This window comes from Chiloscyllium plagiosum, unplaced genomic scaffold (genome assembly GCF_037043375.1).
Source record: "Chiloscyllium plagiosum isolate Xiang-an unplaced genomic scaffold, Cpla_swu_hap1 HiC_scaffold_33, whole genome shotgun sequence".
Classification (NCBI taxonomy): Eukaryota; Metazoa; Chordata; class Chondrichthyes; order Orectolobiformes; family Hemiscylliidae; genus Chiloscyllium; species Chiloscyllium plagiosum.
The window spans coordinates 20230674-20253926 of record NW_028270171.1 but is presented as its reverse complement, the minus strand read 5'-3'; the positions used below and the strand labels follow the sequence as shown (position 1 = coordinate 20253926).

At 44.4% G+C, this 23253-nt stretch overlaps 1 protein-coding gene across 1 annotated transcript in view; it reads right to left on the bottom strand.

Annotated features, from left to right (window-relative positions):
• The window catches only part of LOC148141244 (uncharacterized), a 36667-nt gene extending 17860 nt beyond the window's left edge, over positions 1–18807 (bottom strand). Inside the window, exons 1-2 of the mRNA XM_087978112.1 lie at positions 18768–18807; positions 17334–17672 (exon numbers count right to left, since the gene is read on the bottom strand). Of these exons, the coding sequence (XP_087834238.1) occupies positions 17334–17672; positions 18768–18807 (379 nt within the window). The remainder of the gene's footprint in view (positions 1–17333; positions 17673–18767) is intronic.
• Positions 18808–23253: the final 4446 nt, after the last annotated feature.

Below are 23253 nucleotides of genomic sequence, written 5' to 3'. Positions count from 1 at the left end.
CTCGTCATCAGCTGCCATCCTGAAAAGGATCCAGTTATCCCTATTCTCTGCCTCCTGCCAGTCAGCCAATCCTCTATCCATGCCAGTACCTTGCCCCTATTACCATGGGATCTTATCTTATTTAGCAGCCTCCTATGCAACTCCTTGTCAAAGGCCTTCTGGAAATCTTAATAGATCATGTCCACTGGCTCTCCTTTGTCTAACCTGCTCATCACCTCCTCAAAGAATTGTAACAGATTTGTGGGGCATGACCTCCCTTTGATGAAGCTGTGCTTGACTCAGCCTTATTTAACCAAGCATTTCCAAGTACTCCGCAATCTCATCCTGAAGAATGAACACTATAATCTTACCAATGTCTGAGATCAGGCTAACGGGCTTTGTCTTCTGTCTCCCTCCCTTCTTAAACAGGGGTGTTAAATTCACCATTTTCCAGTCCTCTGGAACCCTCTCTGACCCCAGTGATTCCTGAAAGATCACCATCAGTATCTCAACAATCTCCTCAGCTATCTCTTTCAGAACTCTTGAGGTTCAGTCCATTTGGTGATTTATCCACCTTCAGACCTCTCAGCTTCGCAAACACCTTCTCCTTAGTGACGGCCATGACATTAACCTCTGCCCCCTGACTCTCTTGAAGTTCTAGCATGCCGCTGGTGTCTTCCACCATGAAGATTGATGTAAAGTGCCTATTCAGTTCTCCCGCCATTTATTTGTTCCCCATTGCTACTTCTCCAGCTTCATTTTCCAGTGGTTCAATGTCCACTCTTACCCTGTGTATATCTAAAAGCATTTTTTGCAATCTTATATTTCTAACTTGCTTAGCCTGATATTTCATCTTCTCCCTTCCTTTTGCTTTTTAAGGTATCTTCCACTGGCTTTTAAAGGATTCCCAATCATCTTCACCCCCACATCGTATGCTTTTTCTTTTGCTTTTATGCTGTTGGCTTCCCTTGTCAGCCATGTTTAAGTCCCCTTGGGAGCTATCTGAGCTGTAGTGTACTGCTGGTGGGTCGTATTCTCAATCTTCATTGCATTACACTGTTGTCAGGTGATGAAGGGGGTGGCAGTGGGCAGAAATAGAGAAGTAAGCTTCTCTTTGTCAGAGTGACCGATGTACTGATTCAGCAAAGCCCCTTCGACAGAAGTTTCCAAGTCGTTGACCTAGATTCGAGTATAATGGAAAATTAGTCTTTGTGGTTTCCTATGAGCAGCCATTTTGGGCAGGTCCTGTTCGTTACTTTTCTTGATATTGCAAATAGAATCAGAGAAAGAGGACATTTCTCCCATTGTACCTGTGCCACATCTTACAAAGAGCTCTTCAATTGGTACCACTCACGCAGCTCCTTGCCCACAGCCTGATGTGTTCCTCTTTTCATTTACAACTACTTATTTAATTCTCTTGCAAATGATTGAATCTGCTTCCACTGCCCTCCCAGACCACAGCAGCTCCCCTCAAACAGATCGTTCCCCCACGTTCTTCTGTCACTGTGTTCTCTGGTCACTGACACTGGCAATAGTTTCTCCACATTCACGGAATCGCCACCCTCTGAGGCCTTCAGCTGGAGAAATTTGATCAATTTCATTTTATTTTTTGACAGGATTTGCTTCACAATGTGTCAGTGGAAAGGGCCTGGAAGCCACTTAAGGGTCAAACACATTGCTGCAGGTCTGGAGTCACATATAGACCAGATTGACATGAGTTAAGAATACAAGATGTAGGTTCAGAGGTAGGCCTTTCGGTCCATCGATTACTATCCGGGGACATTACCCCTTATGGTGCTGCCTCTATCCCCATCCCTCCTGATTGGCAGGTGTTCCAATAGAACTACAGAATCCCTACAGTGTGGAGGAAGGCCATTCAGCCACCAAGATCACGCCAACCCTCCGAAGAGCATCCCACCCAGATCCAATTCCCTACCCTATCCCTGTAATCCTGTATTTCCCATGGCTAACCCACCTAACCTTCACATTCCTGAACACTATGGGCAATTTAGCATGGCCAATCCACTTATCCTGCACATCTTTGAACTGTGGCAGGAAACTGCAGCGCCTGGAGGAAACCCACACAGCCACAGGGAGAATGTGCAAACTTCACACAGACAGTCACTTCAGGATGGCATCGAATCCAGGTGCCTGGCACTATGAGGTAGCAGTGCTAACCCCTGAGTGACCAGTTTCTTTTGTTTAATGGAATAATTATTATAACCTGGATCCTAGTCATTTTTATAGGTATTTTTGATCCTTTATGTTAGTGTTTGCACATATGCCTGGAGTGAAATTTGGAGTGAAATTGACAGACATCTGCAGTACATGGTGAAATAAAAATAACCATATTAAGAGGAATAACTTTTAATAGTTTTATAATAGTTTTAAACTTTAGCCATTAGCCAACTATTGTCTATTGATCAGCAAGATGATTGGAATGAGATCGGCCAGGCGGGCCTCATAGAATATGAGACCCCTGACTGGGGCTGTTAACCTGGTCTAATCAGGGAGCCTTGGTTGACAGATAGAAACACGATTCTGTTCACTCTGAGAGCTGGCTCTGAGGGAGCTGGATCAGTGTCAAGTAATATGTATGTGTAACTAACGGGTGACTTGGTGATGGGACACGGGCCTCTGTGGAGGTATTTCAACAGCAAAACCAAATAACCATTTCAAATAGGACGGTTATGTCAACAGCATCATTCATATGCACCATCAATGTTAGTGACAGTACAAGCCAAACTCTCGTCTCGTTGTTCTACTGAGGTCCAAAAAGGATTGTCTGATAAAAGCCAGTTGGAATGGTCTGGCTAGGATACATTAGAAATGTGACCTAGATATCTGGGGACGTAACACTTTCTCACAGGAAAATAGGTCTCACCGAAAGCTGGAACACACAAATGTACAAATTCCAAGAAAAAGTAGGCCATTCAGCCATTCTATAAGATCATTCTGATCTGTTTCCCATTCCACATTCCCACCTTTTCGTAGAATCACTACAACGTGGACATAGGCCCTTCAGCCCAACAAGTTCACACCAACCCTCCGAAGAGTAATCCCACACTGACCCATTCCCCTACCCTATTAGTCCACATATTCCCCTGACTAATGCCTAACCTACACATCCCTGAACACTATGGGCAATATTGCATGGCCAATTCACCCTAAACTTTGGGTTGTGGGAGGAAACCGGATCACCTGGAGGGAGCCCATGCAGACACAGGGGGAGCATGTGCAAACTCCACACAGACAGTCACCCGAGGCTGGAACTGAACGTGGGTCCCTGGCGCTGTGAGACAGCGGTGCTGACCACTGAGCCACTGTGCCACCCTGTCCCGGATCAACTTCGATTCCATACCTAATAAGAATCAATCCACCACATAGCCTCAAAATTATTCATGGATCCTGTCTGCTGAGACACTGAGTTCCAAAAGGACGCTGAGAGAGAAAAGAAATCCCCTCATCTCTGTCTTAAAAGAGAATGCAAAAACAAAATGAGTAAAGAAAAGTTTGGATAGCTCAGAAATGATACACTGTCTATTTGTCAATTACAGGCAGCAATCCAGGGCAGTTCCAGGGTACAGATCTTGTTCAAACTCCATGAGATCTTTCATTATTTCCTCAGAGAGGAGATGATGGTATTCACTGCCTTATGTACAAAAGATCAGGCTCATTCTCGAGGGACATGGGTTCAAATCTCATCACAGCAGTTTGTTGAATTTAAACTCGATTAACTAAGTCTGGAATCAGATCTCAGTAATGATGACCATGAAGTGGATTGTTATGAAAGCCCATCAGATCCTCCAGTCCCTACCCAGGCTGGGCTCATGTGACTCCAGACCCAGAGGTTCATCCATGACGCGAGACTCTGTGCTCTACAGTCTGTTCCCCAGGACACACACCGAGACAAACATCGACTGTGCCTGGAGGACCATCAACCCAGTGAAAGACGCTTTTTGTTCTGTCTGAAACTTGCTGGTCTTCCAGTGCATGAGGAGTTGACCCTGACTGAGTGTTGCAGACTGGTACATTCCAAGGTCCAGGACTACCTGCTGAGGGATGCACTGAAGCTTGGGGCAGCTGCCGCCAAGGCGCAGTGGGGAAAGAACATTGTCTGAGGTCTTTCTGTTGAAGTTTAATGATGGTCAGTTCAGTTATCAGACTGTCTCTTTGCCTCAAAATGTAAAAGATTTTCCTACTGAAAACTGCTATTTGCAACTGCGCAGTAGTTCATAGAACATAGAACATAGAACAGTACAGTACAGAACAGGCCCTTCAGCCCACGATGTTGTGCCGACCATTGATCCTCATGTGAGGTAAACCTAATGTTTGAACTCTCAGATTTCTGTGACCATATGCATGTCCAGCAGTCTCTTAAATATCCCCAATGACCTCGCTTCCACAACTGCTGTTGGCAACGCATTCCATGCTCTCACAACTCTCTGTGTAAAGAACCTGCCTCTGACATCCCCTCTATACTTTCCGCCAAACAGCTTAAAACTATGACCCCCTCGTGTTAACAATTTCTGCCCTGGGAAAAAGTCTCTGACTATCAACTCTATCTATGCCCCTCATTATCTTGTACAGTAGATGTAAAATTCCAATGTACTGTTTGTGTACTTTTTTCCTCATTGGAATGATGATATAGAACAGCATCAGAATCTTTTTGTACATACTGACAGACATAATTTTTATGAACAAAGTATATTTTTTCAATTTAAGTAAATGTGGTTGAATCTCAATTGCTTTCTGAGAGGGCCCAGCAAGCCATTCAGATCAAGGGCAATTAGGGACTGGCAATAAATACTGGCCTTGCCAGCGACATATACATCCCATGAAAGAATAAAGTTTAAATATCCTAAGTTTTGAATTAGGTCCTTGCTCTGCATTCTCTGCTGAAGACACATTCCTCTGAGTTGAAATTATCTGAAGGGTTTCACGTACATTCTATTATCTTTCACAGAAACCACCAGAAAGTTTAATTTGAGTATTTCACACAATCCTAGTTTCATATTATTTCATAGCAAGTGCAATCTGCAATTTGCTTTTAAATAACCACTGGTTTATATATAAATTATTCAGGTCACGCAACAGCTCTTCATTTGTAACTTAGGCACCTATTCACTGTAGGAAATTCACCTGAAACTTTTGATTAGGTATCTAGCCAGGAGTCCCCATCCTGTGTATCCTCTCAACTGATGAGACTTACAGATTGAGAATTCAAAAGAGGAAGATAGAGCTGGATTTCGAACCAATATATTTGAAATCAAAATCAGAAGCAGGAAGAAAAATAAAATGCGGGATTGAAAGCTTGGATGTGGGGAGCTCTTGTGGTGCAGTGGTAGTGTCCCTACCCCTGAGCCAGGAGGCATGGGTTCAAATCCCACCAGCTCTAGAGGTGTGAAATAACATCTCTGAACCTGTCGATTGGGAGAATATCTGAAAGGTTGAATGAAGAGAGGAGAAAGAAATAACCAGGGAGGAAAAACAAAAAGGTTGAAATTAAAAATTTATGAAACGACCTGAAAACATTTCACAACTTGAAGAAATGAGATTGGTCACTGGTAATTGCCTATGCCCTGCACAAGAGAGATTGCCTGGCAATCATTTACCAGTTGGTTAAAGCATGCTTACTATCTTCAGTAAAAAAAACTGACTTTTTATAGTGAACTTTAACAATCACTTAACCAGCTAATGAAGCAGCTTCACCAGAATTGGGTTTGTCGGAGACAGATTAAGTGCGAAATGCAATATTTTCCCAAATCTAATTGTGGAAAAATACAGGTTGTTCAATAACATGCGGTAATTTTCAATTCACTGAGTCACAGAGACATACAGCACGGAAACAGACTCTTCGGTTCAACTCGTCCATGCAGATCAAATATCTTAAATGAATCTTGTCCCATTTGCCATATCGCTCCAAACCCTTCCTATTCACGTACCCATCCAGTTGCCTTTTAAATGTTATAATTGTACCAGCCTCAACCACTTCCTCTGGCAGCTCATTCCATACATACACCACCCTCCTGTGTGAAAAAGTTGTCCCTTAGGTCTCTTTTAAATCTTTCCCCTCTTCACCTTAAACCTAAGTCCTCTAGTTTTGGACTCCCTCACCCTGGGGAAAAGAACTTGGCTATTCACCCTCTCCATGCCCCTCATAATTTTATAAAACTCTGTAAGGTCACCCCTCAGCCTCCGACCCTGCAGGGAAAACAGCCCCAGATTATTCAGCATCTTCATATAGCTCAAACGTTTCAAACATGGCAACATCCTAGTAAATCTTTTCTGAATCCTTCTGCCAAACCTATCGACTTACCCACTGCTAGATCACTTTAAGGAGACAAGTTGCAATTCAATGCTGATAAATGGAACAGCTCTAGGCGAAATGTTTGTTGAAGATGCTTCTGTCAAAATATTTGCTGTGTCATTCCATTAAAGAGCTTCTCATCTGGGGGATTAGGAGACCAAGTGGAGTTGCAAGTTGTAATTTTGGGAACTCTGAGACAGCAAGGGTTGACATGTTGCTCTATCTAATTTATAACATTTGCATCCCTGCTCTCACAGGGCCCAATCTCACACTTTCCATTCTCACTGAGGATTCCCAACTTCCAAGCCCCAAATTGGCCCACAATGGGAAAAAAGTATTTGAATATTTATGCCATCCTTACCTGCACTAATATAACTTTAAAAATGTATTTATTCACAGGATTTATTGTCCATCACCTAATTGCCCTGAGGGAGTCACATATCGACCAGATTTCATTCCTTTAAGGGCATTAGTGACCCAAACATGGTTTTCCCAGACAATGGTTACACAGTCATCATTAGACTTTCAATTCTAGATTGTTATTTAATTAAATTCAAATTCCAGGTCAGATTTCAACCCAGGTTCCCACAACAATATCTGGTTCTCTGGATTAATAGTTTAGAGATAATCCCACTAAGTAATCATTCCCCATAGATTTGTGATAAGCGTGGAAAATTCTTGAAGATGCTCAGACAGACAGGGCTAGACCAAGTACCCAGAATGGTAGAGAAACACAACAGAACTTGCAGCATGTATTGAAGGAGAAATACAGTTAATATTTCACTTCCAGTCACCCACCAGCACTCTCCATTTTTGCAGTAGATGTCCATCATCCACAGGTCTTTGTGTTAATATAAAGTGAGCGAGGTTCAGTGTATGTCTTAAATACACAGTGACCTGTTGCAGGTCTCCAACCTTTTCTCTGTACTCTTAGCTTTTGTTTTCAAAATAAACTTAGCAACCTTAAAATTGCTCCACGAGAAAGTATCGGGGAAGTATTCATTGCCACGTTTTGATACCTTTGCTGCATTAATTGAGATTCTAGGTTTTTGTTTTAATTTAGCCTCAAACTGTTGCCGGAGGAGCCAGCAATTCAGGCTAATTAAAAAAACACATTCGTAGAGATGTACAGCACAGAGACAGACCATTTGGTCCAACCCGTACATGCCGAGCAGATATTTTAAATTAATCTAGTCCCATTTGCCAACACTTGACCCATATCCCTCTAAACCCTTCCTATTCATGAACCCATCCAGATGTCTTTTAAATGTTGGAAGTGTACCAGCATCCACCACATCGTCTGGCAACTCATTCCATACACGCACCACCCTCTGCATGAAAATGTTGTCCCTTAAATCCCTCTTAAATCTTTCCCCTCTTCACCTTAAACCAATGCACTCTAGTTTTGGACTCCCCTATCCTGGGGAACAGACCTTGTCTATTCATTCTATCCACGCCCCTCGTGATTTTATAAATCTCTATAAGGTCACCCCTCAACCTCCGACGCTGCAGGGAAACTAACCCCAGCCTATTCAGCCTCTCCCTACAGCTCAAACCCTCCAACCTTGGCGACATCCTTGTGAATCTTCTTACAAGTCAACAAATTGAACAATCTTATTCCAAGCTTCATTTCAAGGGTTGGGAGCTGAAATTATTTTCTGAGTGACAAATGGGTTCCTACATTAAAACAATGGCTGCTCTTCAAAAATATTGCATTGGCTGGAAGGCATTTTGGGGCCGAAGATTGTGTAAAAGAAAGACTCAGATGCATATAGCCCCTTTCAAAATGTCTTAATGAGCCATGGAGCCCACAAAGTATTTTTGAAGCACCATTGCTCTTATAATGCAGAAAACTGGGCTTCTGTTATGTACAGAGAAAAGCTACCATCAAATGCCATTTTTTTTTAGCATTCATTCATAGGATGTATATGTTACTGGCTAGGCCAGCACTTATTGCCTACCGCTAATTGCCCAGAGGGTAGTTAAAGTCAACCATTTTTGCTGTGGTTCTGGATTAGTGGTGCTGGAAGAGCACAGCAGTTCAGGCAGCATCCGAGGAGCAGTAAAATCGATGTTTCGGGCAAAAGCCCTTCATCAGGAATAAAGGCAGAGAGCTTGAAGGATGGAGAGATAAGCTAGAGGAGGGTGGGGGTGGGGAGAAAGTAGCATAGAGTACAATAGGTGAGTGGGGGAGGGGATGAAGGTGATAGGTCAGGGAGGAGAGGGTGGAGTGGATAGGTGGAAAAGAAGATAGGCAGGTCAGACAAGTCCGGACAAGTCATGGGGACAGTGCTGAGCTGGAAGTTTGGAACTAGGGTGAGGTGGGGGAAGGGGAAATGAGGAAACTGTTGAAGTCCACATTGATGCCCTGGGGTTGAAGTGTTCCGAGGCGGAAGATGAGGCGTTCTTCCTCCGGGTGTCTGGTGGTGAGGGAGCGGCAGTGAAGGAGGCCCAGGACCTCCATGTCCTCGGCAGAGTGGGAGGGGGAGTTGAAATGTTGGGCCACGGGGCGGTGTGGTTGATTGGTGCGGGTGTCCCAGTAATGTTCCCTAAAGCGCTCTGCTAGGAGGCGCCCAGTCTCCCCAATGTAGAGGAGACCGCATCGGGAGCATTTCGTATCCGTCAGGAGCATTTCCCCTTCCCCCACCTCACCGTAGTTCCAAACTTCCAGCTCAGCACTGCCAGGATTGGGAAGGCTGAATGGCCCGCTCCTGCTCCCAATTCTAATGGTATTATGACTGGGGAGTCTCCTTTCCAAAGGAGTGACAGGGGAATATCTCACAGTTCCCTCATTATAGCCAAAAACAATATTTTCTCTCTGGCAGTACTACACTCCCTCAGTGGAATATCGACATGGATTTCCTTGCACTCAAATCTCTGGAATAGGACTTGTGCCCACAACATTTCTGAGGTAGGGATAAGATTGTCGATAGACGTGGCACTGGAAGTAGATCTCACTGTTGCCAAAATGTGACAGCTCACTCAGGGAGACCAGGTTGGCTGTGGTAACATCTATTTTTTTTGCATGCACATTGTGATCTGGAACCAGAGAAAATGATCTGAGAGTTTCCAACATTCCTTTCCTCGTGAGGCTGACAGGGAGTCTTTCCTGCTCTTACCCACCTACCATTGCTGTGTGATGTTAATGTGTTGTTCGCAAATTCCTCTCTCTCAGATTTAAAATGAGAAATTAAAGACTCTTTTATGATAGAGAGAGCAACATTGTGTGTCAGTACATGAAGACCTCCTCTTTCCCGTTCTCCCCATCAATGAAACAATGGGGAAGGTCATTCGTCCCGTCAAGCCTGTTCTATTATCCAATGGGATTATGTTTGATCTCTGTTGTATCCCCTTATAACCTTCATTGAACAAAATCAATGACCGTTTTAAAATTTAGCGTGAATTGAAATTTGTGGATTTGAGTAATGAACCTCGATCGCCTTTTATAAGTAAAGATATTTCCTAATTTACTCCTGAAAGCTCTGTCTAATTTACGATGATGTTCCCTTGTCCTAGATTTCCCAGAGATCGTTACTCTCCAGTTATGTTGTCAGTTCATCGTAATATCTATGAAAAGTTTGATCAAACCTCACCGTAATCTTCTAAATCCCAGGAAATGCAACCCATGTTATAGCAGCAGCAAATGGGTGAGTTTTTTTTGGGGTGAAGTAAAGTTTGTAATGGGGTTTGATAAGGGACAGTGTTGAGACCCTTCCTTTCCCTAGACCTTGGTGCACAGAGCACGAGTTTGAAAGCGTTGTGAACTGTGAAGATAATGCTGTAGAACACCAGAAGAACATTGACAAGTTGGTGGAATGGACAGGCAGGTGGCAGGTGCACTTCAATACAGAGAAAGGTGACCTTTGGTACAAATAACATTCAGATGAATTATAAAATAAAGGGCACAACCCTAAATAGGGTGCAGGAGCTGAAGGACTAGAATGTATGGGTAGGTGCACAAGTCAATGAATGTGGCAGGAGAGATTGAGAGCATGATTCATAAAGCATACTATAACCAAGGCTTTATTCGAGTCATAGAGCTGTACAGCATGGAAACAGACCTTTCGGTCCAACCTGTCCATGCCGACCAGATATCCCAATCCAATCCAGTCCCACCTGCCAGCACCCGGCCCATATCCCTCCAAACCCTTCCTATTCATATACCCATCCAAATGCCTCTTAAATGTTGCAATTGAAAGCCTCCACCACTTCCTCTGGCAGCTCATTCCATACACGTACCACCCTCTGCGTGAAAAAGTTGCCCCTTAGATCTCTTTTATATCTTTCCCCTCTCACCCTAAACCTATGTCCTCTAGGTCTGGACTCCCCGACCCCAGGGAAAAGACTTTGCCTATTTATCCTATCCATGCCCCTCATAGTTTTGTAAACCTCTATAAGGTCACCCCTCAGCCTCTGACACTCCAGGGAAAACAGCCCCAGCCTGTTCAGCCTCTCCCTGTAGCTCAGATCCTCCAACCCTGGCAACATCCTTGTAAATCTTTTCTGAACCCTTTCAAGTTTCACAACATCTTTCCGATAGGAAGGAGACCAGAATTGCACGCAATATTCCAACAGTGGTCTAACCAATGTCCTGTACAGCCGCAACATGACCTCCCAACTCCTGTACTCAATATTCTGACCAATAAAGGAAAGCATACCAAACGCCTTCTTCACTATCCTATCTACATGCAACTCCACTTTCAAGGAGCTATGAACCTGCACTTCAAGGTTTCTTTGTTCAGCAACACTCCCTAGGACCTTATCATTAAATGTATAAGTCCTGCTAAGATTTGCTTTCCCAAAATGCGGCACCTCGCATTTATCTGAATTAAACTCCATCTGCCACTTCTCAGCCCATTGGCCCATCTGGTCAAGATCCTGTTGTAATCTGAGGTAACACTCTTCGCTGTCCACTACACCTCCAATTTTGGTGTCATCTGCAAACCTACTAACTGTACCTCTTATGTTCGCATCCAAATCATTTATGTAAATGACAAAAAAGTAGAGGGCTCAGCACCGATCCTTGTGGCACTCCACTGGTCACAGGCCTCCAGTCTGAAAAACAACCCTCCACCACCAGCCTCTGTCTTCTACCTTTGAGCCAGTTCTGTATCCAAATGTCTAGTTCTCTCTGTATTCCGTGAGATCTAACCTTGCTAATCAGTCTCCCATGGGGAGTCTTGTCAAACGCCTTACTGAAATCCATATAGATTGCATCCACTGCTCTGCCCTCATCAATCTTCTTTGTTACTTCATCAAAAAATCCAATCAAGTTTGTGAGACAAGGTTTCTCACGCACAAAGCCATGTTGACTATCCCGAATCAGTCCTTGCCTTTCCAAATACATGTACATCCTGTCCCTCAGGATTCCCTCCAACAACTTACCCACCACCGAGGTCAGGCTCACTGGTCTATAGTTCCCTGGCTTGTCCTTAACACCCTTCTTAAACACGGAAAAAAAACACGGAAATAGAAAAAACACACCGGATCATCAACGCCACACTCACAGGAATCCGATTCACGAGAGAAGAAAAGGATAGCCAACTCCCATTCCTAGACGTGATGGTACAGAGAACACCGAACGGAGAATTCACTACAAGGGTATACAGGAAAGCCACACACACAGACCAAGTCCTAAACTATGAAAGTAACCACCCCAACACACACACAAACGAAGCTGCATCAGGACACTATTCAAAAGGGCCACAACACACTGCAGTACACCAGGACTGCAAAAAGAAGAAGAGGAACACCTATACAAGGTATTCGCCAAAAACGGATACCCGCGCAACTTCATCAACAGATGCCTAAGAGAAAGACCACGGAACGAGGACATACCACAACCAAAAGGACTAGCCACACTACCATACATCAGGAGCATCTCGGAACTGACAGCCAGACTACTGCGACCCCTAGGACTCATAACAGCACACACACCAACAGCCACGCTCAGACAACAACTCACCAGAACGAAGGACCCAATACCCAACATGAGCAAAACTAATGTAGTGTACAAAATACCATGCAAGGACTGCACAAAACACTATATAGGACAAACAGGAAGACAGCTAACTATCCGCATACATGAACATCAACTAGCCACGAAACGACACGACCAGCTATCCTTAGTAGCCACACATGCAGACAACAAGCAACATGAATTCGACTGGGACAACACTACTATCATAGGGCAAGCCAGACAGAGAACAGCCAGGGAATTCCCAGAGGCATGGCATTCATCCACAAACTCCATCAACAAACACATCGATCTGGACCCAATATACCAACCACTACAGCGGACGGCTGAAACTGACAACCGGAAGCGGCAGGGACAGACCACTATAAAGACTGGAGGAAACATCAAAGAAGCGCTTCGCAGGAGGCTCCCAAGCACTGATGATGTCGCCTAGCCAGGGGACGAAATGTTTGCAACAAAAACTTCCAGCTCGGCGAACAGAACCACAACACCCTTCTTAAACAGTGGCACCTCACCTGTGACTATCGATGATACAAATATCTCAGCAAGATGCTCAGCAATCACTTCTCTTGCTTCCCACAGAGTTCTCGCGTACACCTGATTAGGTCCTGGGGATTTATCCACCTTTAACCGTTTCAAGACATCCAGCACTTACTCCTCTGTAATCTGGACATTTTGCAAGATGTCACCATCTATTTCCCTACAGTCTATATCTTCCATATCCTTTTCCACAGTAAATATTGATGCAAAATATTCATTCAGTATCTCCTCTATTTTCTGCGGCTCCACACAAAGGCCGCTTTGCTGATCTTTGAGGGGCCCTATTCTCTCCCTACTTATCCTTATGTCCTTAATGTATTTGCAAAAACCCTTTGGATTCTCCTTAATTCTATTTGCCAAAACTATTTCATGTCCCCTTTTTGCGCTCCTGCTTTCCCTCTTAAGTATACTCCTACTTTCTTTATACTCTTCTAAGGATTCACTCGATCTATCCTGTCAGTACCTGACATATGCTTCCTTCTTTTTCTTAACCAAACCCTCAATTTCTTTAGTCATCCAGCATTCCCTATACCTACCAGCCTTCCCTTTCACCCTGACAGGAATATACTTTCTCTGGATTCTTGTTATATCATTTCTGAAGGCTTCCCATTTTCCAGCCGTCCCTTTACCTGCGAACATCTGCCTCCAATCAGCTTTTGAAAGTTCTTGCCCAATACCATCAAAATTGGCCTTTCTCCAATTTAGAACTTCAACTTTTAGATCTGGTCTATCCTTTTCCATCACTATTTTAAAACGAATAGAATTATGGTCGCTGGCCCCAAAGTGCTCCCCCACTGACACCTCAGTCACCTGCCCTGCCTTATTTCCCAAGAGTAGGTCAAGTTTTGCACCTTCCCTAGTAGGTACATCCACATACTGAATCAGAAAATTGTCTTGTACACATTTAAGAAATTCCTCTCCATCTAAATCTTTAACACTATGGCAGTCCCAGTTGATGTTTGGAAAGTTAAAATCCCCTACCATAACCACCCTATTATTCTTATAGATAGCTGAGATCTCCTTACAAGTTTGTTTCTCAATTTCCCTTTGACTATTGGGGGGTCTATAATATAATCCCAATAAGGTGATCATCCCTTTCTTATTTCTCAGTTCCACCCAAATAACGTCCCTGGATGTATTTCCGGGAATATCCTCCCTCAGCACAGCTGTAATGGTATCCCTTATCAAAAATGCCACTCCCCCTCCTCTTTTGCCTCCCTTTCTATCCTTCCTGTAGCATTTATATTCTGGAACATTCAGCTGCCAGTCCTGCCCATCCCTGAGCCAAGTTTCCTTAATTGCTATGATATTACAGTCTCATGTTCCTAACCATGCCCTGAGTTCATCTGCCTTCCCTGTTAGGCCCCTTGCATTGAAATAAATGCAGTTTAATTTATTAGTCCTACCTTGTCCCTGCCTGCCCTGACTGTTTGACTCGCTTCTGTTCTCAGCTGTACCCGTCTCAGATCGTTCTCTTTCCTCACTATCTCCCTGGGTCCCACCCCCCCACCTTACTAGTTTAAATCCTCCCAAGCAGTTCTAGCAAATCTCCCTGCCAGTATATTAGTCCCCTTCCAATTTAGGTGCAATCCATCCTTCTTGTACAGGTCACTTCTACCCCAAAAGAGATTCCAATGTTCCAAAAATGTGAATCCTTCTCCCATACACCAGCTCCTCAGCCATGCATTCATCTGCTCTATCCTCCTATTCCTGCCCTCACTAGCTCGTAGCACTGGGAGTAATCCAGATATTACTACCCTTGAGGACCTCCTGTTTAAATTTCTGCCTAACTCTCTGTAATCTCCCTTCAGAGTCTCAGCCTTTTCCCTTCCAATGTCGTTGGTTCCAATGTGGACAGTGACCTCCTGTTGGCCCCCTCTCCCGTGAGAACATTCTGCACCCTCTCCGAGACATCCTTGATCCTGGCACCAGGGAAACAACACACCATTCTGCTTTTTCTCTGCTGGCCACAGAAACGTCTGTCTGTACCTCGGACTACAAAATCCCCTAACACAATTGATCTCTCGGAAGCCGACGTACCCCTCGTTGCATTAGAGCCAGTCTCAACACCAGAAACTTGGCTGTTCATGCTACGTTACCCTGAGAATCCATCACCCCCTACATTTTCCAAAACAGCATACCTGTTTGAAATGGGTATATCCACACAAGACTCCCGCACTAGCTGCCTACCTCCCTTACCCTTCCTGGAGTTAACCCATCTATGTGACTGTATCTGAGACATTGCCCCCTTCCTATAACTGCCATCCATCACATACTGTTGCTGTTGCAAATTCCTCATCGCTTCTATTTGTCTCTCCAACCAATCCGCTCGATCTGATAAGATTCGCATCCAACAGCATTTGTGGCAGATATAATCTGCAGTAACCCTTAAACTCTCTTTAAACTCCCACATCTGACAAGTAGTACATATCACTGCAAAGGCCATTTTTGCTCCTTCACAATCTACAGACCCAGAAAATAACACCGTCTTATTCCTCTACAAACACTACCCCAGGTTAAATTAATAGCTATGGCTTATATTTTAAGTTTAATCAAGAGACTTATCTCCAAAACCATATAATCAAGAAAGAATCCACTGTACCCACTAGTGCAGCCTTTCTCTTGGACAGACTTAAAACAACAATTAACTTATCCGATTCTGTGCTGTGAACTTCGCCCAACAGTTCCTCCAAGATTAGTTGTGAATTTCACTGTTTGTTAATTTTCCCAGATGCACTCCGATGTCCAGCGATACACGAATTCAAACAGCAAAGGCGGTAACTGTGCAGGTTTTTTCTCTCTCTCTCTCCTGCACTGTCCTCGCCATGTGTTTCCTTTGTCTGCTCTTCTCCCTTTTAAACTGCTGTTGTTTTGACTTTTTTTTCCAAAGTTCCAAAACAATGGAACAGCATATAAAACAGTAATTGCTGCTCTTGGAATTCGAGGAACAACACCTAAAATACCTCAAAAAAAAGGAGCAGCTCTAACAGCCAGAAAGTTTTCCTGTCCTCCATCCTAACTTAATCTAGGCCCATTTGCCAGCATTTGACCCATATCCCTCTAAACTCTTCCTATTCATATACCCATCCAAATGCCTTTTAAATATTGTAATTGTACCAGCGTCCACCACCTCCTCTGCCAGCTCATTCCAAACATGCACCACCCTCTGCGTGACAATGTTGCTCTAAGCTCCTTTTTAAATATTTCCCCTCTCACCTTAAACTTATGCCTTCTAGTTTTGGACTCCTCTACCCAGGGGAAAAGACCTTGGCTATTCACCCTACCTATGCCCTTCATGATTTTATAAATCTCTATAAGGTCACCCCTCAGCCTCTGACACTCTAAAGACAGCCCCAATTTATTCAGCCTCTCCCTTATAACTCAAACCCTCCAACTCTGGCAACATAGGGACATACAAGAGCAAAGAGGTTATGCTGAACTTCTACCAGACACTAGTCTAGCCTCAGCTCTGGGCTGCACACTTGAAAGATGTGAAGGTTTCAAAGTGAGTATAGTCAAGCTGAATAGAACTTGTTCCAAGATGAGGAACAGGAATGAAGGTAGATTGGAGAAGTTAGGACCAGTCTTCTTGAAGGGAAGAAAGCTGAGAGAGGACCTGGTAGAAGCATGAGAGGTCTGCACAGATTAGACAGGGAGTTCCTGTTCGGTAACAGAATCGAGAATGAGGGGGGACAGGTTTAGAGTAATCAGTAAAAAGGAACGGCATTAGGAAGATCTTTTTATTGCAGCAAATGTTTAAGACACTGTTTATGATGGTGGGAGCTTCAGTCGAGATTGAAGCTAGAATTAGACAAAAGCAGAAATTGCTGGAAAAGCTCAGCAGGTCTGGCAGCATCTGCGGAGAGAAATCAAAGTTGATGTTTCCGATCGAGTGACCGTTCCTCAGAACTGACCCCCCTGAAATGTTAACTGATTTCTCTCCACAGATGCTGCCAGACCCGCTGAGCTTTTCCAGCGATTTCTGTTTATGTTTCTGATTTACAGCATCTGCAGCTCTTTTGGTGTTTATCTCGAATTAGACGGTTATATATAAAAGAAGAGTGTGCAGGGTTACAGGGAAAAGGTGGGAGAATGGCAGCGAGTGATTTGCTCATTTGGAGAGCCCGTACAGAGACAGGGGGCTAAGTGACCTCCTACTGAATTGTCACAATTTTGTCAATACATAACAATAGTGCAATCTCTCCACTTAATTCGGTCTTGGAGATAAGCTTGGTAAATAGATCCTGCGCACCCACTGAGATCCATATCTCCTTTCTGAGGTGTAGCGCCCAGAACAGCTCACAGTGATTCCAGGTATGCTCTAACCAGGCTCTGTACAATTGAAACATACCTTCTCGCCTTTAGTACTGGAGATAATAAAGGCCAGCATTCTCTTAATCTCCTTGATTATCTTCTGGACCTGTTTGTAACACCTTAAAGATCTCTCTACCTCAAGTCTACATTCCTCGGAGATTTTAATCTTTTAGAGCAAACTGTGTTCAGGTGAGAGAGTGGTCACTTTCTTACCTGTTACTGTTAGCATGGTTCCTGTCCCGAATCTCATCTCACCGTGTACTCTGAAAGCACAGTAGTAGTTCCCAGTGTCTGAAACACTGACATTTGTGATCCTTAGCTGAGAGCTTTGAGTGGATGAATCAAACGAGGGAGAGAAACGAGACCCGAAACCATTAAAGTAAGTGGCGGTGATGCCGGTGCGATGGTGATATAACAGTGAAGTTGGAGACTGGCTGGGAAATTGCACAAACCAGTACAGCAGATCTGAACTATTTTGAATCTCACATCCCAGGCTCACTGTCTCTCCAGACAGCGCTGCTATCCACGAAGTCCGTGCCATGATGCAATTATCTGTATTCAGAAGAAACAAGTAAACATTAAGAGGGTGACAAGAATATCTGAAACCGGGGACATGGCTGTAGTCTCTGCCTACCTTATTATAAATCCACCCTCAACTTGCCATGATGATTTGTGAGAAAGATATAAAAGGGACTTAAGGGGCAACTTTTAAGTTCCCCACTTGTAACATAGGGTGGTCTTCAGATACATGAACTGTGTCTCAGTTAATGAGTCTAATATCTTGGTTTCAAGTTCCACTTGAGGACCAAGGAAAGGAGTCTATATATTTTCAAACATAGTTCAACCATTTGGTGATCACCTCCCTACTCTCCCCCAATGTTCCCGAAGGTGAACATGCAAACGCCAACCATATTTGTGCAGCATTTTCAAATTGCGCATTTCGTCTTTAAACTCGCATAACATTATGAAATATTGCTACAACTCTAAGGGGAACCAATGAACAGTGTTAACAGTATAGCTAGATCCAAAGATTAAGACAGGGATCTAAGAAAGACAGAGGCCATAATCTAATTAACATTGGAAATAGGAATAATTACATTTAAAAGGTATCTGGATGGGTGAATCAGAAAGAGTTTAGAGGGAGATGGACCAAATGCTGGCAAATAGGACTGGATTAATTTAGGATATCTGATCAGCATGGACGAGTTGGATTGAAGAGTCTTTTTCCGTGCTGTACATCTCTATGACTCTATCAGACTCTATCAATGCTGCTCTGCCATGCATCTAGATCATGGCCAATTTTCTTCCTATTTTATAATTTTCATGCAATGGGTACAGTTTTGTCGACTTACTTGTTGGATGCGCATATCACTGGCTGGACTAGCATTTATCGTCCACCCCCAAATTTCCTTGAGCCAACTTCTTAAAGCACTGCAGCCTTCGAGCTGAAGGCACATGAACAGTGCTGTTGGGATCCAATAAATCAGTGGTGGCAATCCAGCGGATTTAGAAATTGGGATCCAATTGATGAATGATTGAATAAATAGATGTTTTCACAAATGCATGGGCGCAACGGACAGTAAGAAGATGGGGAGAAGTAATGAAGCAATTGGATCAGTAACCCAGTTGGGTAGATGCAATACTTACAATTCAGCCACATCAAGATGACCCTCTGCAAGCTGTTCATGCTGGTCTCTGAGCCGCTTCACCTACACACTCGGCTTCTTTGGCCCGTGGCTTTTCTGAGTTTGCGGTTTCACTCAGTTTCCACAGCCACAACAACACTGCACATCAGCCTGCTGCTTAGGTATTCACACTAAAGTGCTGATTCCACTGAAACCCCCGAGTGGCCTGGGGACTGAGCGACTTCAAGGTCACACTGAGATTGTGAAATCTGGTTTCTGGTTGCTACTCTGACATCCGCCCAACTCAGACTGGCAGAATCAATCCGGTTGCGAAAGTTCACGATAGATTTTTACGTATTAGAAAAGAAGTTTTTAAATAAGTCAGAATATGATGCAATGACAATAAGTATAACCTCGATCTGGTTTCCGGCCATGACAATAATCTGACTACAATGGAAACAAAGTCATTTACAAACCAGTCTCTGATGCACAAAGATCATGCTAATTTAAGATTCAGTTCTTATTGTGGCCCATGTCTACCAACCTGGCTCCAATGTTGCTAAAGTGGGACATGGGATGCAAAATAACTGCACAGAGGCCTATATCCTGTCACCAGGTCACCCCCTATGCACTGTACACTGATCGTGGCTAGCCAGTTCAGAGTCAGTCCCCTGAAGTCAGGAGACTCTCTGAATCCTCTGTTTATATCTGTCAGCCACAACTCCCTGATTGGCCCAATCCCAATCAAGGATCTCATAATCAATGGTTCCAATCACTTTTTCACCTTGACATACCAGGATTGAAACTCAAGAAAATCAAATTTAGAAAGGAAATAATGATTTGTACAGGAAGAAAATTGGTTGTTTTGACTTTTAATCCTGATAAGTGCAAGGTGAGAAGCTCCAATCTCATTCTCCATTTTAACAATGTCTAGGTTCTATACTATCATGCAATTATTGGTCCCAATATCACAGGAAATCCTAATGGGCACTCATCTCTGAATATTAACTCTTGACCAAATCCTCTTTCAGGTTTACTACTGTTATACTGCCTCTAAACACATCCACTTACCATCTTGTCCATGGAGTTTTCCAACTATGAAGATATATTCACTTCTTCCCCCATCCACTCACCCCATTGTACAACAGTAACTACACTAATCTCCTTGGTTGAGAAGGATTTGGATTCATTCTGAACTACCATATGAATGCAAATCATTTCTTTGTGAGCTTATTTTTATACCTGGAAGCTATTTGTATTAAATTGGATATATACAGTCATAGAGACATAAAGTCTACAACAAAGAAAAAGGCCCTTCAGCCCATCCAGTCTGTGCTGGTCAGCAATAACTATTTAGAGTCATAGAGTCATCCAGCACAGAAACAGGCCCTTCAGTCCAACTCATACCAGACATCTCAAACTAAACTAGTCCAATTTGTCTGCGTTTGGCCCATATCCCTCTAAACCTTTCCTATCCATGTACCTGCCCAAATATCCTTTAAATGCTGTGACTGTATCTGCATTTACCAATTCCTCTGGCAGCTCATTCCACACATGAACCACCCTCTGTATAAAATTGCTGTCCCTCAGGTCCCTTTGAATCTTTCTCCTCTCACCTTAAAAATATGCCCTTTAGAGTCATAGAGTCATCGATACAACTCATCCATGCGACCAGATAGCCTAAGTTAATCTAGTCCCATTGACCAGCATGTGGCCCCTATCGCTCGAGACCTTTCCTATTCATATACCCATCCAGATGCCTTTTAAATGTTGTAATTGTACCAGCCTCTACCACTTCCTCTGGCAGCTTGTTCCATCCACGCAACACCCTCAGCGTGAAAATATTGCCCCTTAGGTCCCTCTTAAATCTTTCCCTTCTCACCTAAAATCAACGCCCTCTAGTTTTGGACTCTCCGAACCTGGGCAAAAGACCTTGGCTCTTCACCGTATCTATGCCCCACTTGATTTTATAAACCTTTATATGGTCACCCCTCAGCCTCTGACGCTCCAAGGAAAAACATCCCAGTCTTTTCAGCCTCTCTCTATGGTTCAAAACTTTCAACTCTAGCCACATCCTTGTAAACCTTTTCTGAACCCTTTCAAGTTTAACAACATCGTTCCTATAGCAAGGAGACCCCAATATTACAAAAGTGGCCTAACCAATGTCCTGGTCATCTGCAATATGACCTCCCAACTGCTGTACTCAATGCATTGATCAAGAAAGGAAAGTGTACTAAATTCCTTCTTCACTGCCACGTCCACAACCCATTGCCTAAATCTGTTGATGGCCATTTTGACCAGGCCCACAACAACATCAGGTGGTCCTCCCCCACACACTCAGCACCTCCCCTGCCAGAAACCCACACAGACATGGGAGAGAACGTGCAAACTCCACACAGAGAGTTGCCTGAGACTGGAATCTCACCACCCTCCCTGCCTCGGGCTCGATTTCACCCGTACCTCAACCCAGGCTCAATCCCATTCCCCCTACTCCTCGCCCCCGGCATGATCCCACCATCTCCTCCCACCCTGGGCTCAATCTCACCACCCCCTCTGCCCTGTGCACAATCTCACCCCCACCCTTTGCCCTAGGCTCAATCCCTCCCCCACTCCCTGCCCCGGTCACAATCTCACCCCCACTCTCCACCCTGGGCTCGATCCCACACCCACCACCCTCCCCCCACCCCAGGCACAATCTCACCTTCACCCCCCCCCCCCCCCCCCCCCCAGCCCCTGACTCGATCTCACGCCCACCTTCTGCCCCGGGCTGGATCTCACCCCCACACCACCCCACCCGGGGCTCGATCTCACCCCATCCCCCAACCCGGCTCAAACTCACCCCTCCCCCAACTCTGGATTCAGTCTCACACCCGCCCTGGGTTCGATCTCAGCCTCCCTGCCCCTCCTGCCCGCTCCTGCTCTCGTCATCGCTTGGGATGACCACCCTCGATACCAGCGACCTCTCTCGCTGCTACATTGAACTCGGCTCCCCCATGCTGGCTTGCTCTCCTCCTTCACAATCCTCTGCGCCGCACGGAGTCACACTTTGTCGAAGGTATGTCGAATTAAACTAAGAAAAGGAGTAGTGAAAGAGGAAAAGAAAGTGAAAGAGAAACAAAATTAAAGGGGGAGGGGGGTGTGGGTCAGAGTAGACAAGCTCCAAGCTCAAGCCCGCAATCTCCACTGTCACCTTGATTGGATCCAATCCATATTCAACTCGGTTAGGCATCAAAGAGCCCTGGCAAATCTGGAATCAATGGATATTGGGGCAAACTGTTTGCTGGTTGGAATCGTACTTGGCACATAGGAACATGGTTTTGGTTGTTGGAGGCAGGTCATCTCAGCTCCAGGATATCTCTGCACTCCTCACAAGGGTTTGACCCAACCATCTTCAGCTGCTTCCTCAATGACCTTCCCTGCATCGTAAGGTCAGAAGTGGGGACGTTCATTGAAGATTGTACAATATTCAGCACCATTCACCATTCCTCAGATACTGAAGCAGTCCGTGTCCAAATGCAATACAATCTGGACAATATCCAGGCTTTGGCTGACAAGTGGCAAGTAACATTCACACCACATAAATGCCAGACAATGACCACCTCCAATAAGAGACAATCTAACTACCGTCCCTTGACATTCAATGGTGTTACTATGACTGACGCCCCCACTATCAACATCCTAGGGGCTTATCATTGACCAGAAACTCAACTGGAATTGCAACAAGCTCGCAGTTGGCTACAAGACCAAGTCAGAGGCTGTGGCAAGTAACTCACCTCCTGACTCCCCACAACTTGTCCATTATCTACAAGGCATGAGTCAGGAGTGTGATGGAATACTCCCACACTTGCCTAGATGGGTGTAGCCCCAACAACACTCAAGAAGCTTGACATCATCAAGGACAAAGCAGCCCGCTTGATTGGCATACATCCACAAGCTTCCCCTTCCTCTATCCCCAACACTCAGTAGCAGCAGTGTGTACTATCTACAGGATGCACTGCAGAAATTCATCAAAGATCCTTAGACAGCACCCTCCACTCCCACAAACACTTCTATATAGAAGGACAAGAGCAGCAGGTACATGGGAATACCAACCCCTGCAAATTCCACTCCAAGCCACTCACCATCCTGACTTGGAAATATATCACTGTTACTTCGCTGTCACTGGATCAAAATCCTAGAACTCCTGCCCTAATGGCATTGTGGGTCAACCCACAGCAGGTGAACTGCAATGGTTCAAGAAAATAGCTCACCCCCGCCTTCTCGAGGACAACTAGGAATGGACAATAAATGCCAGCAACACCCACATCCCACAAATAATTTTTTTAAAACCTAGATTACATGGAGTTAATGACACTGCTATCTAATATTCCAAATTTTATCTATCTTTTATCCATCATCTATCAAATGACTTATCTGTCACCTCCCTGGCAAGCATCTGCTTTGGCAAGATCATGCATCTGTGCTCATAATCTTGACACGTTTCATGCCACTCATGTTCTGAGTATTGC